Genomic DNA, 17,560 nt, shown 5'->3' on the forward strand with positions numbered 1-17,560 from the left:
GAAAACACGGTCCTGGGAAACAAGGGTTTATTCTTTTTCACAGGAAAGTTTAAGCATTTATATTTGCTTGGTAGTAAGTGGGGTAAATTGAAGGGCAGCAGTCATTAAGTTCATGCCCTCGCTATCTCTCCAAGGTCAGCTACAATTGAAATGCATTAGAAGCCAAACTGTGTCCTGTAGCTTAAAGAACAGCCCTCCTTTGGGACTTGTGGGGTTTACAGTTCACAGCTGAAACATGTCTGTGTTAGAACTGTCACTGTGAGAAATGACTGGTGATAAAAAAAAAAAGAAAAATGGTTAATCGTTCACGGCTTAAAGGGATGTCTTGTCTTGGGAGTGCCCGTAGCTGTAGTGAATTTGTTCTGTTGTGGAGGGTCTGCTTTCAATCCCTCTCAAACAAATAGGCTATAAGAGGATTTATCTGGCAGCCTGTAACCTGAAGCAGGGCTCTGATACACTCTGATAATGCTGGGTAGGTATCTAGGGGCTTAAAAGGTGCCAGGGATTTGCTTCTCTTTATCATACCACTCTTCTCAAATAAGCTAGTACCATTTATACAATGGATAACACTTTTTCCTGTCTTTGTTCACTTCCTGTCTAGCACAGACCCAATACTCACAGGAGTGTGTAGAGGTCAGTTGAGGTCTAACAGTTTACCTGCTCACTGCTCTACAAGACCTAGTGTCACAAGGAGTTTTCTGCACTTCTATTGTCTTGTAATGTACATAAAGGCCTGTTACCATGGACTAACTTGGCAAGTTTATGTAAACTGGCTTAAGGCCTGACCTGGCCCTGGGTACTTCTGATTAGTGGGTAAAGCAGTGTAACAAATAACACGTACTGCAAGTGAAACAACCATACAGTCCTGTACTACTGTATGTAGAAACATCTTTATTAAATCTGCAGAAAAAAAAACAGACTTGTGTAAGTGTATTTGATTATTGTTACACTTAATAAAAATATATATATTTTGCATTTATATGTACATGTATATTTAATATTACATTTTTATTTCACAAGAATGATTTAGTGAGTGCTTTAGTAAATCCATTAATTAATCTTGTAAGCTCAAGGTTGATAGTTCAGTCTGGCTGGGCAGTACTGAGATGCAATTCAGTCTAGAAATGAAAGCTGTTGCTGTACGTTCTGGTTCTGTATTATTTATTTTTCATCTGTATATTGTTTATTTCTTAGCAGATGCCCTTATCCAGGGCAACTTACAATTGTTACAAGATATCACATTATTTTTTACATACAATTACCCAATTATACAGTTGAGTTTTTAATGGAGCAATCTAGGTAAAGTACCTTGCTCAAGGGTACAGCAGCAGTGTCCCCCACCTGGGATTGAACCCACGACCCTCAAGGTCAAGAGTCCAGAGCCCTAACTACTACTCCACACTGCTTTTGTTTTTATCCTCAGTTTAAGCAATTGGCATTTTCACATCTTCATCACAGTCTTTTAAAGATGCCGAAGCTCCCTTCAGCGGCGATTCAAACATCTAGAACCTATCCTGAAGTTCCCTGTAAAGCGAAGTACTTCACTTGACTGACCAATATTGAAAAAAAAAAACAAATGAAGGAAGAAAATAGTGCGACAAGAAGGCAATAGGTTAGAATACTCAAGGGAACTTTTTTTTTTACATAATTTTACAAATGAAATACAATACAAAAACTATGGATATTGAAATTTAGGGTAGCTGATTAAATCATTTTGGTGCCACTAGCAATTTAAAAAAATAAATAAATTCTGTCTAGCATATCTAATATAGCCGCAGTGTCCTCCAATCTCAATCAGCTCGACACTCAAATATAATTCCTTCGTAAAGTAGATTATAAAATACAAAATGCATATCTAGACCCCTGGTCTATCAACGTTACATGTTCAGAAACAATTAGCATTAATGTGTCCAGTGCTTTATGTTGCACTGGTGGAAGATACATGCCTCAAACATCTTTAAAATCAAACACACACTCAGACATTGTTTTGACATTTTGCAAGATTTTTATTGTTGTATTTTTTTGTCTGCAATTACAGCAATATATTCATAAATACCTAAACACTACATTCAACAAAGAATATATTACATTACAATTTAATTCAAACCAGTACACTTAAAAACATGTTTTATTTTTTTTTTCACAGCGTCTAAACTGGCCCTTTAAATGTGTGTTTTAATTTTTTTTTTTGGGGGGGGGGCGGGAATGACCATCCTTCTTCCTCACATAAGGGGGTGGGAGAGTAATTGGCATAACAAGCAAAACTACCATTAATATAGACCAATCAAAGAAAATATTTCATTGTGCATTTCTATATATTAAGAGAAATTGCTTTAAAACATACCATGCGTTTGATTGCCGTGACAGAATCTCAAGTCTTTATAGAAAGCCGTGATTACACCTGTTAAAATTGTTCTTTGTCAATTAGGCTTGGAGTACAAAAGACATTGCAATGGGGCTGCTGTCAAGTACTGCATTTACTGTCACATAATGGAAGCATGGGGTGTCAAATTGTTTCTGAGGCACGTTCTTAGAATGCATTCTTAACATTAAACCAGCATAGTTGCCAATCAGGAGCATTATGTCCATTAAAACCCTTTGGGAATAATGAGTTTTCAAAATGAATGAGATGTTCCTATACTTCAGTCTACAGTCAATTGTGGAAGGTGTGGAGAGAGGGAGCCATTTTGATGTTAGTGTGGTGCTGTGACCATTTTTACAACTGGCATATGGATTCTCTACAATGCTTCGGAATTCCTTTTAAATGCAAGGCCTACATCTGAGTGTGCATTAGCTTTCCTCTCCCACAGTGTGTCCAATTGTTTGTGGCTGTAGGTTAGTTTGGGCCTAAAAGGTTCACTTGGTAGTAACAAAGAATAAACTCATCTTTTTGCATGGATTGGTTGTCAGCCAAACATATTTCTTGTACAGGAGTGACAGTTGGTTAAGAAGCCCTCTGGTGGATACACCCCAGATATTATAGTCATTTCTCATGTTCTTGTAGTACAAGCATTGCATCCTTAAAACTAACCATTTAGAACTGCTTCTAAAAAAACTATTTACAACAAATGCGTGAAATTCCAAGAATAGCAGCAAAGAAACATTAAATATCCACATACCCAAAACTGAAAAATCCTTTCTTTAACGTTCATTTGGAATTGTAGAAACCCTGCTAAGCTATGAATAATAAATATGTTCTGCACTTTATCCAATTAGAAACAGCATTTGCACACAAAAGGTCAATTTTCTATTTAAATAACATTAGCACAAACAGTATCGGGCTTATGGTGTTGAAGGATGAGCCCGGAGAGAGATCCTGTGTTAAAACACACAAGCACTCCGAAGGTGGTTTCTGAATAGGTGTTAGCTGCACATGCTCTGATCAGAGGGCTAGTCTCATTCTGTACAGGATTTTAACATCGAAAGCCTGCAGTCAGCGAGTGTGGAGCTGCCTTGTTAAAAAATGATATAAAAAAGGAAAAAAATCCTAGGGCTTGCCAGGAGTAAGCACAGAAACCTACAGAATGCACCCAGTGGTTATTTGGCACTGCATAACACCCCCCCTCCCTTATTGCAGCAGGATCACAGAAGCCTTTTGACATTCTGACATGGGGCTGGAGTGTCAGAACGCTACATGATCTGAAACACCATGTTAGACCTGAAGAAAAAAACAAAACAAAAAAACACAACTTTTTTTTATCTTGTTTATGTCTAAAGCTGTACATTAAGATTGTACAAGATTTTCTTTTGTCTGTCGGTTTTGAAAAGTACAAGGGGGTGAGTTTACCCAGACATTAACCACTGGGGGTTACTGAGATACTTATTGAACTGGACCAAAAAGACACAGCATTATCAAAATGCATTAGCACCCCATAGGTTTGAACATATGGCCAATCTGTTTATTAAGGGCTAATTTTAACCACAACATTCTGATCACATAACACTGGTGGTTTTGGCCCCCAATTGGAGACTGAGAGGTCATGGGGCATGATTCACATATTTGAAAGGCCACGAATTAAATATTAATAAAAAGTGTTGGTTGGGTATTGATTGCTTGTTTTTTTTTTGCTTCCAGTATGTGGGGGATCTTACCGTTTGTTTAGACATGACCTACACCGACAGCTTAAGGGCAGTCTCACAACTGCCCAGAATGATTTAAAAGAAATAATCAATAATTCACACAAAGGAGGAGTGCTGTTTTAAGAGTGTAAATGTTTACTCTGTGTGTGTGTGTTGTTTCTGGTGGCTTCTAAAGAGAACTGCGATGAAGTGTCTAAAAAGAATCCACTTTTTCAAGTGCTGTGGAATTATTTGCTCACCTATTCAACACCGATTTAAAAAAAAAAAAAAAAAAAAATGCTAGAAATTGATTACAATTTGGAACCGTTAAGCTTTTTGTTAGAAAATGTGAAAATCAGGTGGCTGCTGGGGATTTGTTTACTGTGGTTTGATAGAAACGTTTTACACTTTTTGAGATATATATCAGCAAACCTTAATAGGCACCCAGTTCCTACACATCTGTCCTAAGCACAGTGTGTAGGCTGGGCCCTTCTCACTAATGGAACATTAAATGCCTGTAATGTCACTGAGCTGTCCATGCAGCAGGCAGCATGCCTAATAAATATCAGCTTTCAAAAGCAGGCGACCCCTGAACTAACCTGGCTACCTCAACAGCTCTCTTGAAATCGTCACTGTATTAACCAGAACATGCGTTTGAAACATTTTGTTATCCAGGCAGGCAGCAGTTTACAACAATTTTAAAAAGACACACACACAAAAAAAAATAACCTTGCCCTTTTCAGTTCGGATGCTGGGTTTTACAGCATGACTATGTATGAACTGGATTGGTAATGATGGGTTTAAGGTGTTTGTGCTTCTGTTGTCTGTTTTCAATGGAAGTGATCATTTCATCAGTATATTAATTAGCTCTCTCAGCATTAACTGGACAGAAAGATCACCATTAGTTAACTAATTAAATAGTTGCTGTTTTGAGTCCTAAGATATGTATACAGGTCTGGGGTGTAGAAACTGTATTTGTGCTGCTGCAGTGGCAGTATGACAACGCAGTACCAGATAGCAAAGCCGTTTCCCAGTACGTGCTCTAGCGCTTTGGGTTAGATGGGAACAGACTCATGCTAGCCTAACATTCTCTTACTTTGCATGGCTTTGTGGAAGCAAGGTATTTGTAGAGATGTCAACTCTTCTGCATTTGTTGAATCGTACAAGGGGCTTGTTTGGTTTACTTCTTCAAATGTATTAAATGACAGGAGGAAGAAAGGAAGGCTGTAATGCATGTCTTTAACAATAATCTTTGACTGGTGCAACACAGACAGAGGTGAGAGCTCATGCACCAGAAAAAAAAAAGATTGTTTTCTTTTTAAAACACTTCACAATTTTTTTTATCCTGACCAGCAGCAGTACAAACACTAAAAGCATTTTTTTTTTTTGTTGCTAAAAAGCATTAACATTAAATGGCAGGCTGTTTTTTTTTTTTTTTGTTTTTTTTTTAAATATCAATAATTAAAAGTAATAAAAACATACAAAATTATTTAATTTTATGTACATTACAAGGCTGAAGCATTTCTTTTTTCTTCTTTTATTTCCAAAATGTTTATTTTGTAATAAAACATTGCCTTTTTTTTTTAAATCTTTCCAAAATGCGCATTTATTCCTTCTTTAACTGAAAAGGGTGTTGCTTGTAACACAGTAACTCAAGTTTATTCTTCAGTTGTTTCTTAAGTGCATTTCCAGTGGAAAGCCCATTTGGAGAAGATGAAAGTCTCAAGTATTCTAGTATTATATTAATTTACCAGAGAGAAGCTAGGGGTGGTTGTCTTCAAGTGTTTTCAAATATATCCATTTCCTTTACTTTGTTGCATTGTACCAAGTTTTAATCCTCTAGAACCAAATCCATCTAGGCCTCTTTATACTGAGATACTATGGCAACAAAAAAAGGAGGACATACTTATAATAGGGTGCTGGCTCAAAGTCACGTGACACAGAGTGAGCGTTGATACATTTGGATGCAAGCATTTTGAGAAGGTAGTTTCATGTAGAGATTAGGTTTTTTTTTTTTTTTTTTTTTTTTTTTTTAACTGTAGTATTTCCTGTTACTAAAGTGTGTTCAGATCTGCCAGTTAATACACGGTTGTGGAGTGTCTTGCTCATGCATGGCACATTCACGGGTTGTTGTAGCTTCAGTCCTTCTCTGTGGAAATTCTTTTTTTTTAAATAATCCAGGTAATAAAATAGACTCTCTTTTGCTACTCTGGGGTCCTGGGGTAGGAGGGATGTCACCTGGGGGGGTACCCCTTGAAGTATCCCCTTGACCAGTGCATCTGTGGTTGTGCAAGGCACTTTCGTAAGTGGTCCAGTTCAGCCTGAAGCTTCTCCCTTTCAGAGGCCAGCTTTTGTTTCTGGGACATAAGCTCCTGGTAATCAATGAGGCAAAAATATATAAAATAAAAGAGAGGTTAGAAAACACGCTCATTAAGATATACATTTATCAATTGTAATGTCAAGCACACAAGCATTATCACTGTATAACCTTTCACAAAATACAATAACAAATCTACAGCTGCATAAATAACCATGTGTGAGCAGAACACATGATATTGAAGTAAATACCACTTCACTATCCTCAATACTGCGTGTGTGTAGGAGACAGCTGAGCTTAGTAATCCCATGTTGGATTTAGGCGCAATCCTAATTACTGTCTTGCCCTGCGATGGAATCAGTGTTGGGGCTGCTTCATTTGCAGGAGTGCTGTTGAGGCGGATAGTGAACTCACCCCCATGCTGTGCGAGAGCTGCTCTGCAGTTAGACTGAGATTGTAGTGATGAGCCTCCAGCCTCCTGCACTGGCTCTGCAGCACCTGCCGCTCGATACTGTGCTCTGGGAAAGAGAAGAAACACAAGACAATGAGAGCCTGTGAGCCTGTAGAAACCACCCTCGCTCATTACCATCTTCAGCAGAGATGTCTGCAGCACTACAGGCAGTCCCGAGTCCTGACATGGATTTCAGCAGCGGGGCGGATTAGCCATCCAGGAACTGTTTTTCTTCAGTTTTAAACAATGTGAAGCTGTTACTTTATTTCTGTATTTCTATAAACCCATTCTACCAGAAGTATGTGCTATATATTGCAGCCTTTTTTTTTTTTTTTTTTGGCCCAACCCACATCAGCTAGTCCACTGTTTGATTGTGACTGGTTTATACTCCGAGTCCCCAAAAATCTGCAGACAGCAGCTTGGAGCAATAAATGTGTATGTATTGTCCGCTAGTAATGAAGCGCAGAGGCGCATCCAAACCAAAAAGACGCCATTGGCTACATCATTTATACAATTCTAGTTATTGTGTGGTCTTGTGTGAGATCGACACTTGAGGCTTGCTGTGGAATTTTTCTGTTTTGCAACGTTTTGCAGAGAAAGTCTTCAAGCTCAATAATTGGCAACTAGGCTTTCAACTGCAAAAAGAATTAAAAAAAAAAAAAACACACTGTGTTGTAAAACATTCATTTTTGAGGATAATACAGTACTTTAATTCCTTATCACAATGTATCTGAACAATTTATTACAGCTTACCATCAATATATTCCTGGTAAGCTTCGAAGATGGCTTCGATTCCCTGCCATTTTGGTCGAGGAGCTTCTTCGTCCTCCTCCTCCTCCTCTTCGGTCTCCTCTTCCTCCTCAGACTCTTCCTCCCGCACCACGGTTAACTCTTTCCGTGCCGCAATGGTGTTATGCTGTCCGTTGTGCTGCGGATGGGGTGCCCTGACAGAAGACTGCAGCTCAGGAATGTTGTAATGGACCAAAGAGTCAAGCTTGTGATTTGGCTCGGATATCTGTCTTGCTGCAGATCCTACAAAAAAAAAAAAAGAACAAACTTGATAAAGAAAAAGGTGTTGGGTTCTGGTTCAGTAGAATGTGTGCTGTGGCTCTGTACAGGCCACTTACCTTTGTGTTTCTGCAGGGCCTTCTGTGTGGACTGCAGCACTGACTCGTGGAACTGGTGGGCAAACTCCTCTGCTGTGAAGCTCTCCCAGGGCTTGCTCCTGCCATTCTGGATGTGGGGGGCCTCCTTGGGTGCATTCTGTGCCCGAATGCTGTTCAGGAGGCTGGTGTTCTTCTTCACAGCATGGCCCTCGCCCAGCCTGGCCTTATCCCCACCAGAGAATGTAGGTACTACCGCTACTGCTGCTGCTGCCGCTTCCTTTGGTCTGGGCACTTCGGACGGTTGGAGCTGCTCTGGCCTGCTAGTGTCCATGGCTTTCTGGGCGTCAGGAAGGGAAGGAGTGCTTGCTCTGGCACTGGGTGGCGTCTCACAGTCTGAGAGTGGGTGAAATGTTGTCTGGTCCACTGAAAAACATGACACCCAAAATAATTATTTTTTGTTTTATAAACTATTCTATTGTCTATCCATACTAAACCCACGTGTAATTTTTAATTTGTAGGACTTTCTGGTTCATTTTGAGCCTGAACATTAATTCGCTATCTGGTAAAGCTTTTGCAGTCAGTTTGGAGGGATATCGGTTCAGTTTTAGAATGAGATGGTTTGATAATGTAATTTCATAAAGTCTAGAGTTGACCTTTAGGATGATACTGCTGGCAGTATAGACAAAAACTCAGAAGCCAGGTCAATTCCCAATTGAAATATTGGCTCACCAGTGGGAGGAGCTGCAGGGCTCTTGCAGAGGGAGCGAGGGGAGTGCTTGATGGAATCCAGAGTCGCACCCTTCTGTTTTATTGCTTGCAGCAGCTCCACCACTTTTTCATTGTCTACATGAGGAAAAAAAAGTTTTAGCCTTATGCCTTGAAAACGAGATACACGTCTGATGTTTTTTCCCCACATAAAAATAGTACCATAATTTGTAATTTAAAGATCGAGCTTTACTGTTTAAAAGCACTGCACAACTGTTCATTACCAAATGGATGGAGTAAAATGGTCTTTTTAATTAGAGTAACTTATCTTCAGATAGGCTAATTTTCTTATTCGTTGGTTGGAAGGAGGGAGCCTTCTGTTTAAGTAGTCCTGCAGAAATGACTGATCTGGTTTCTAGTGAAGTCACACATACAACCACAAATATCTGAGTAACACCTTAGATCTTTCAGCATTTAAGTCTTAGATCTTTCAGCGATTGACACTTTTTATAGATTTAACTCAGACTAAGCGATACATTGATATTTAAGAAGAGCCAACCCTACCTTTTCTCTGGTGGGTGTTAACGTGCGACAGGCTGAACATGGTGAGGAATCTCTTCTTCTCCTCGAGCTCCGCGCTGCAGTTCATCTGGTCGGCGGTGTAGCGCGTGCTGAGAGGAGGAGGAGGGGTCTGCCGCTTGTTCTGTATGGCTAGGGGGGAGGGGCTTCGTTCCCTCAGCATCCTCCTCCTCTTCCGCCTCTTCTGCTCCAGCAGATCCTCCTTGTGAGAGCGAGTCGTCAGACCAAACACCTGCAAGAAGCCAGTCTTCTACAAGGAGGGAGAGCAGGAAAAAAAAAATACACATTCAGAGCAGGAAATGTAATGTGCATTCCAGTAAAGAACTGAATAAAGTTGCTTTTTGTGTTTGGTAAGGCACTGGAAGGAAGTGTTTAGTGGTTATAGCTCAAGAACTGAAAAGCAGCATGGCCTTAGCAGTTAAAGCTGGGGGACTAAGAGACCATGTCTATTCTAATGGTTAATATTCAAAGTAGCGTGGCCAATTAGTTGGAGCTGAAGTAAACATTTGGAACTTATATGAGCTTTTATACTCAAAATATTACAATAAAAACACAATTTGCTCCATTTTATATTGAAATAAAATAAAACTGTTAACAAAATTACTTAAAACATGTGCCTCCATTGTCCTTTACCAGTTCTTTCACAAAAAATAGTGTTGACCTTGATAAATGTGACCAACTGAGTTTATTTTAGCTCAGCCACTCAAGGGGCATATACTACTGCTCATGCCATCTACCTGCTTATAATAAAGGCTAAAAGCTGGACCCCTAATGGAAACAGGTCTGAAAACATAGCAAATGGTACACATGTGCTTCTTTCTTTCAGCACTTTTGGGGTCTAAACTATAGGGAAGAGAATCCTGGGGCCAGGGGCAGCAATGGCCATCTCTAACTGCAGCTAACCGTTCCATACATATCTCCTGGTGCATGGCACATTGTAGCTTTATTGTACTTTAGCAGCATTTGCAAAAAATAAGCAAGAATATAAGTATGAGTAAATACCTCGGAGGATTCGTCGAGCTTGAGTGGCGGCTGCTCGGCGACTCGTTGAAGGTGAGCTCGCACCTCCTCCTCATCGCTTTCATCATAGGAGTCATCCAAGTCGTAGTAATAGCCTAATTAAAGAAAACAAAGCGTTGCTGGGGCAGGGAAGTGACAGGCAACCCACGAGAAACACAAGCTGCTCGCCATGCTGTGTCGGCAACAAAGCACATCCGCTGCGCTTCCATCCTGTCAGCAGCTGTCTTAATTAGCCAACAAATAAAACTTTTAACCAGGGAAGCGAAAAGAAAAGTAACGTTCATTTCTGAAGAGTCAGCTTGGTGGTTACCGCACTGGGCCCTGCTGTAAGCGAGGTGGCAGGTTCATGTCCAGGCACAATGCAAGGGGAGGCCTTAAATGCAGGTCAGCCATGCCGAAGTGACACAGGGGGAGAACTCACAGGGAAGCGAAACTAAATTAGAAAAGCTGACACTTAGCTTGGTTTCTTGTTAAATAAGCAAAGACTAGCTAAACACTAACAGATTTTTATTTTTAAAATAAATGTCACACATTCATTTCCTGCCAGTTTCTCTTTACAGCATAATCTAAAGTGAGAATGTGCAAGCTGGCCATATACAATGCAACATATAGCAGCCACACTTGTAATATTTTACATGCTGCTTTATACAGACTTAGGACAGGAGACACTTCTGTTGCCAAATGCTGCGTGTACCAGCACTTAACATGCTGTAAAAAAGCTGTTTAGGTGATACATTTTATGGGATTAAGGTATTTAAGACACTTAATTAGCAGAGGTTTATTAGTGTCAAGGTGTAATATGACATTATAACCCAGATATCCCTGCAAAGGATATAAACACATGTCAGTTCCATAAAAACTTAGGTCACGATAACCTACAACCAGAGCATATAGAATAGCATTTCATAACAAAGGCCTAGGCACAGCTTCACCAAATGTTCATATAGCCTTCGACAGCCTGCAGTACTGAATAAAGATACATGCTGTCCCCTCACCTTTCTCACTGGCCTCTCTCCTCCTCCTCTCCTCCAGGTCTAGCTTGCTGACCAGCCTGCGGTGCTGCTGCAGGAACTCATCGTAGACCAGCATGGGGTCAGGGCCTGGTGGCGCCCCCTGGTGGCTCCGGTAGGGAGAGGAGCTGGCCTTGTGTGAGGCACTCAGCTCGCTGTACTGGCTGGGCAGCGACAGGGATGCCCTCTGCTGGTTCAGGATGGTCTGTGCTGATTTCTCCAGCTCTGCTAAGAAGGTGCCGTAGGAATGCCCCCCCTGCTCATGGGCGCCTGGCCCCCGGGTGGGCTGGTACTTCTCCGTCATCTCCTTCCTCTTGGCGCTCTCATCAAGCTTCTCGGAGCTGTAGAGCCTCTCCCCCTTCACCAGGGACAGGGCCTGCCGGGCGTGCTCATAGTGACCAGGGTGCAGGGGCTCGTGGGCCCGACGTGGCTCAGGGTTGCTGTCAACGAAGGAGGCAGGATTCCACAGCATGGTGGAGGGAGGGGGGTGCTGGGGTTTGGGGGAGATGAGAGGCGGTGGGGCCCCCAGATGCTGAAGATGTTCCCGCATCATCGATTCGTGGACAGGTCTGATAAAAAAAAAAAAAAAAAAAAGTGTGAGCAGTGTCTTTGTGATTGCAGAGTTTGCAAATATCTTTTGATTTCTGTTTTGTTACTGCTTGAAATAACACTTATTTCTATTACACTGTTAAAATACTTAAGACATAGTTAATAAAAGTAATCTTACTTGTTTTATTTTGCTTAATATAACATTTCTTTATATTAATATAAAATATTATTGTTCTTAAAATATTTTAACAGTGTAAATTAAGCAGAACACTACGACAAACAAAACAGAAAAGCTATGGAACAAAAGACATAACAGTAAAATATTCAGAAAAAAAATGCTAGGTTGAAATGTTGTTAACTAGTTTGTTTGACTTAATATTACTTAATAGGTGTATAATTTTAATATACTGGAAACAGAATACAAAATTAAAAAAATAAAACTGGACATAAATTTAAATCTTCATAGTTAAATCAACTAAACCAGTTAATTAAAACAGCTCTCCGCCTCCCAAACAGATTGTGTTAATCATAGCTCTCTGCCCTGCTTGTATCTTTTAACGCAGTCCCCCTGCACAGTGCCAGGAACAATATCATTATCAATCAGGATTACCAACAGGGGGGGTCTGTCTACTTCACATCCAAGGCACAAGCTTAGTATTGTAGTATTAATTAGGATTGACCTCAAAAATACCATAGAAGCTGGGCCAAAAGTAGATATTACAAAAACCTGGAATTATACAAGCTGCTGAGGATGAAGGGAGAATTAGCCACTATGGCTGACCCACGATCTCCTATTCCTCCTAAACCTGCATCAAGTGCTAACCCCCTAGATGAAAAACAACCAGGCCTTGTCAACAGGGAGGGCTGAATGGGTGCAGCCGGCTTAATAACCCAACCGAAAGCAAGTGCCGATCAACAAATATCAGAAGTAATTGGAAGACATTTCTCTCCCCCCCCAGAATGACAAATTTAAGAAGTTTCAGTTTTTTAAATGCAGTCTATAATGACTAAAACCCACTCAATCTGTATCCATACTAATCCATCGATAAGCCCTTACCGATGGCCATCACTCCACGGGTCTCCCTCGGGCGGTCTCCCGATGTCTAGGTGCTGCTCCAGGACCTGCTGGCGGAACTCGGACACCTGAAACTGGCGGTCCTCCTTCTCCTGCCGCATCTTCCTCTGCCTGGCCAGCCACTTCTCCTCCTCGTTGGTGCGTTGCAGGAGCAAGGCTGTTGCCAGGGCCCCCGAGGGACCACCTACCAGTCCTGGTACCCCAGCATGTGGCAGGAAGCCGCTGTGGCTGGAGATGAGACTGGGCACGGGGAGGTGGGTCGAAGGGACGGACGCCGGGTGGAGACCTGGCTGCACTGGCTTGGGTGCTGGCAGTGCAGGTTCCTTGGCTTTATCTTTGGGGGGGGGAGAGAGACATTAGTCCCAAAGCACTAATATACAGCTGCCAATCACTTAGCTAAATCGAAAGCTTTCAATTCTGGGATTATTAACAGGTTTTTAAAGGTAACTAAAGAAAGCAGGTATGCTTCAGGAAATGTGTTGTGTGATTGGCGTGACAGCAAGTATTTATTTTACTAGTTAAGCATGTTAAATAAACGATTTACTTCATTTCCATGGAGTAACTACACCAAAGGCTATTTAAATGGTTTTTAAAAGTTACAGCAATGCAACACAGGAAGTGATTAGCTACAATGAAGCAACAGCAATTCACATTGTATCATGATGCCTTAACGTAATAAAGGTTTAGTGAACGGCGGGTCTCACCAGGCCGGTTTGGCGTCAGTTTTTCCGCTGGTTTGGCTCGGTCCTCGGCTGGTTGGCCACGCAGGGCGTGCAGCTCAGCCAGGTAGTGGTTCTCAAGGGCTTTGGAGGCCTGCAGCTCCTTCTCCCGAGCCCGCTCCTTCTCCCTTTCACGCTCCCTCTCTCGCTCCCTCTCCTTCTCCCGCTCTCTCTCCAGCTCCTTCTCTCTCTCCCTCTCACGCTCTCGCTCTCTCTCCTTCTCCCGCTCCACCTCACGCTCTCTCTCCTTCTCCCGCTCCCTCTCCCGTTCTCTCTCACGCTCCCTCTCACGCTGCCGCAGCTCGTCCTCCATCTGGAGCCTAGAAAAAGAGCACAGTGTTACTGCATGCAGAACGAGAGCTTTGTGGAGACTTTCTTCTGCTTTAGCTGTGGGCAATTGATTTACTTGCCATTCTGTGCATTTATCAAGCTTAATATAATCCCAATGAGGTGTCCCATGTGGTTTTGTAAATATTTGTAGATATTTATTCTTCTAAATTATTACCTTATAAGCCCATGCTGATAGCTCTATATGTGCTTCTTATAAAATATTATCAGCACAACAAAAGCATGGGAATTTTAGATACAACAGAGCTTAAGCTTGCCACTGATAACCTCCTACTTTTGCAAATTGTATAGGTACATCCCTGGCTCAAATAAAAAAGGGAGAGCTTGTGTCTTGAAACTTTTGGGGTAATGAAAACAAACAGTGCCGTCACCAAGGTATGGAGGAAGGTGGAAAAACAGACACCAAGAAGGAATTCAATTTCAGCTGAAGATTTAAACTATATAACCTTTCATTGTGTTAAAAAAAAAAAGTGTCTTCAGTCCACAATCAAATTATCCACACAACAAATGTCATGTGCTGTTATAAAGGGAATGGTGCTGTAGACGTACAGAATGAGAGGGAGGGGTACCTCTCAGAGATGCGCTCGGACTGCAGTGCAGACAGGGAGGAGTGGGACAGTTCTCCGGGGTACCTCACTCCAGGCAGGTGCATGTGGACCGCTGAGGGGTGCATGGGGGGCATGGCGCTTGGCGCCGGCATTGGGTAGAAGGGAGACCTCAGGGCTGACAGGCAGAACGAGTCGTCCATCCTGCAGAAAGAGAGGAGCGTCAATTTTATCCCATTAACACCGTCGAGGAATACTGTATATAGTACAAAGCCATGTTATGTTTGTCGCACTGACTAGTATGTATTGCATTATATCTCAGTGAGTAATTTCTGTAATATATACAAAGGCAGTACAAGAACTCCAATGGCACAGAGTTCTATTAGTACCATTAACAGGGTTTATGTGATGAGTGGAGCACTGCTGGAGTGAACACACAAGGTCTGCTGATATATTGGGGTCATCCACATTAGTCTACAGCAAATAATGGGATTCAGACTGAGCTGGCAACAAGCACACTAATTGCTTCTAATTTTTTCTCTAGAGGCCTAGTCCAGATGATTTTTAATTATCATGCAGACAACAGCTACTGCATCACCCCCCCCCCCCCCCCCGATTAAAAATATATCCTCTGGTAAAAAGGTAATTCATCCTGAAAATGAACATTCTAAAAGGCACAATGCGGTCAGAATCTTCCAGTGTCAGTTATTAATTATGCATCAAGCGCCACAAACGCTCATGTCATTTTTCTGTACGTGTGAATAAATATTTTATCTGCAGCACAACATTTAGCTCTACTCTATATGACAGAATGGGGATATAAAAATATGTCTATTAAGAGCTGTACCTATATGCAGAGAAGGGTGGGTGGGCGAGATAGCTGGGGTGGTAGTAGGCAGCAGCAGTGGCAGGATCCAAGCCCAAGGGTGGCATCGATGACATCCTGAGGTCCTCGGGTATGGGGTAGGGTCTGAAGCCGCGAAGGTAATCCTCGGGGACGCTAGCAGGGGGGACCACATGATGCACCTGCCGAGGGAGGCTACTGGGGGAAACGATAACAGAAAATAGGTGAACTGGGTTATTTACAATACAATGGCCAAAAATGGAATGTTTTATCTACAAGATCATCTAAATAGCAGCAGCTCAGAGTATTAAACTTGCACCCCTGTTTTTTGACCCTTAGCGGTCCATTTATTCAGCGCGTCTCAGGCATGTCAGGTCCAATTTATTTTCACACGCACAGTTTATTTTAGACACGTAGTAAAACAGGTTTAAAAGGCACTGCATATCAACAGGACACTCAGTACTGCATCTCCAGCCCCGCCCCACCCCTTGTTCGCTGTATTTTTCGCATACCTCTTCATAGTCGTGCATACCAATAAATAATCTCCTAATCACTAATTTTATCACCAAACTCCTCAATAATGCGATCCAAGTCATTATTTTATTACTACAACATCTCAAAAAGCTCTGCAAATGTCTGTGATATTCTTTGAGCGCTGGATGCAGAAGCAGCTATCTTGTTTGTTTATGTCTGTGTTATCTCTGTGGTGCCGGGACTATATGTATTGCTCAGATCCGCCCCTTTTTTTCCGGAGAAAAAACGACTAGAGACCTGTGTTTTACGTCTTTTTGATGATGTCTGACAGGGTCTGACATCGGACCGGAAAGGGAAAATTGTAATATTGAACCTGGTCCGACATAGGACCACAAGGGGTTAGAGAGACTTGCATGCACCTCAGTACACTTTTAGTCATTAGCTCAGAATTAAGACCAACTGAACTCACCACAAAGGAGATGCAATACAATCCTACATAAATCTGACCAAAACTATTACAATACAAGCACAGCACCCAAAAGCACTCACAAAAGGAGCACTCACTTGAGAGGCTGGAAGCGTGGGTCCTGAACAACAGAGTTGGGGTTCAGTCCGAAGGTGTAGGGGTTCCCGATGAGGTGGGCCGGAACCGAGGGGCCCCCTTTCTCCTGCTGCTGGGCGTGCTCTGGGCCTAGACGATCCCGACTGCTTCCTCGAGACCCTGACTCCGCCTGCAGGGGGCGACACAAACGAGGTTTGAGCTTTTTACAGGCCACTTACAATTAAGTTGTAGATTAACAGTTTAGAGTTTAAAATATTGCCTAAACCATTGCCAGTCATAGGTTTTCCTTAGTGTTTATACAATGGAAGGCCAATTACCTTTTATATTCTGTAAAAGTATTTTCTATATACTGTACATATATGGTAAATGACAGACAAAAGTAACAGCAGCACTCTGAGAGTGCCATTGTCTAGCTCGCAAACACCTGGTAATGGTGGTGGGACTGTGGCAGCTGCAAGTTCACCTGCAGTACTTGAGCGCAGGAGAAATGAACCAGGGCAGAAAATCCCAACAGTGGCAAAAATAAACCATTACCTTCCTCCTGAGGCCGTCCCCTCTCCCATGTAGGCTGCACACTGAGAGTCACTGACCCGTCCTGACTCTGACGCGCTAACATGTAATATTAAAAGGCAGCAATGTCTTTTCTGAGCAGCATGTTGCTTGCTCCTTGTTTTTTAATGTGCTTCGCTGGACAACAAGCCAACCCCGCTCCCCTTATCCTTCAAAAGAGCAAAAATCTTCTAATGGTTTTCTGTGCTGGGAGGGAGGGGGATGTTGGGAACTCTCAGCAGCACCCGAAATGTTTGCTGAGGCGGAAAAGTGGTTCAGAAGTGTCAAAAGTCAGAGATCAAGCTGGAAAACTTGAAATGAGTCTTTTTTTTTCTTTTGCCAAGGCAGTGATTGATCTGTCTAGCAAGGAATCCAACCTTTTTGAATAGTACAAACCGAGCTATTAAAAAAGCACTCTTCTATTTGCTGGGTGGATGCAGGCATTTAGCAATCTTTTCTATCCTCCCGGTGAATAATATCAAGATGCATTAACAGAATTTGAAGAAAGATTGTCATGTCAGTCAAATAATATCCAAGTAAATAACACAGAATTATCTCTTTATTGGACTGACAGCATTTAAAAATAGCTTTTTAATATCTGAAGATGCCTCTCCTTTCATTCAAACGCAATTGACGTTTTTTTTTTGT

At 41.9% G+C, this 17,560-nt stretch overlaps 1 protein-coding gene across 9 annotated transcripts in view; it reads right to left on the minus strand.

Moving 5' to 3' along the window:
* Positions 1–1,980: 1,980 nt before the first annotated feature.
* gse1b (Gse1 coiled-coil protein b) overlaps positions 1,981–17,560 on the minus strand; it is a 255,712-nt gene continuing 240,132 nt past the window's right edge. For 8 of the 9 annotated variants that reach the window (XM_034040807.3, XM_058992649.1, XM_034040813.3 and 5 more), the window contains 13 exons: positions 16,366–16,532; positions 15,331–15,525; positions 14,508–14,687; positions 13,576–13,910; positions 12,854–13,205; positions 11,233–11,816; positions 10,220–10,332; positions 9,203–9,467; positions 8,663–8,776; positions 7,955–8,356; positions 7,581–7,859; positions 6,791–6,894; positions 1,981–6,431 (listed from right to left, as the gene is read on the minus strand). In XM_034040807.3, the coding sequence (XP_033896698.3) occupies positions 6,294–6,431; positions 6,791–6,894; positions 7,581–7,859; positions 7,955–8,356; positions 8,663–8,776; positions 9,203–9,467; positions 10,220–10,332; positions 11,233–11,816; positions 12,854–13,205; positions 13,576–13,910; positions 14,508–14,687; positions 15,331–15,525; positions 16,366–16,532 (3,228 nt within the window). In that variant the 3' untranslated portion in view covers positions 1,981–6,293. The remainder of the gene's footprint in view (positions 6,432–6,790; positions 6,895–7,580; positions 7,860–7,954; positions 8,357–8,662; positions 8,777–9,202; positions 9,468–10,219; positions 10,333–11,232; positions 11,817–12,853; positions 13,206–13,575; positions 13,911–14,507; positions 14,688–15,330; positions 15,526–16,365; positions 16,533–17,560) is intronic. The other variant, XM_034040808.3, reaches the window with a different exon arrangement.

This window comes from Acipenser ruthenus, chromosome 19 (genome assembly GCF_902713425.1).
Source record: "Acipenser ruthenus chromosome 19, fAciRut3.2 maternal haplotype, whole genome shotgun sequence".
Classification (NCBI taxonomy): domain Eukaryota; kingdom Metazoa; phylum Chordata; class Actinopteri; order Acipenseriformes; family Acipenseridae; genus Acipenser; species Acipenser ruthenus.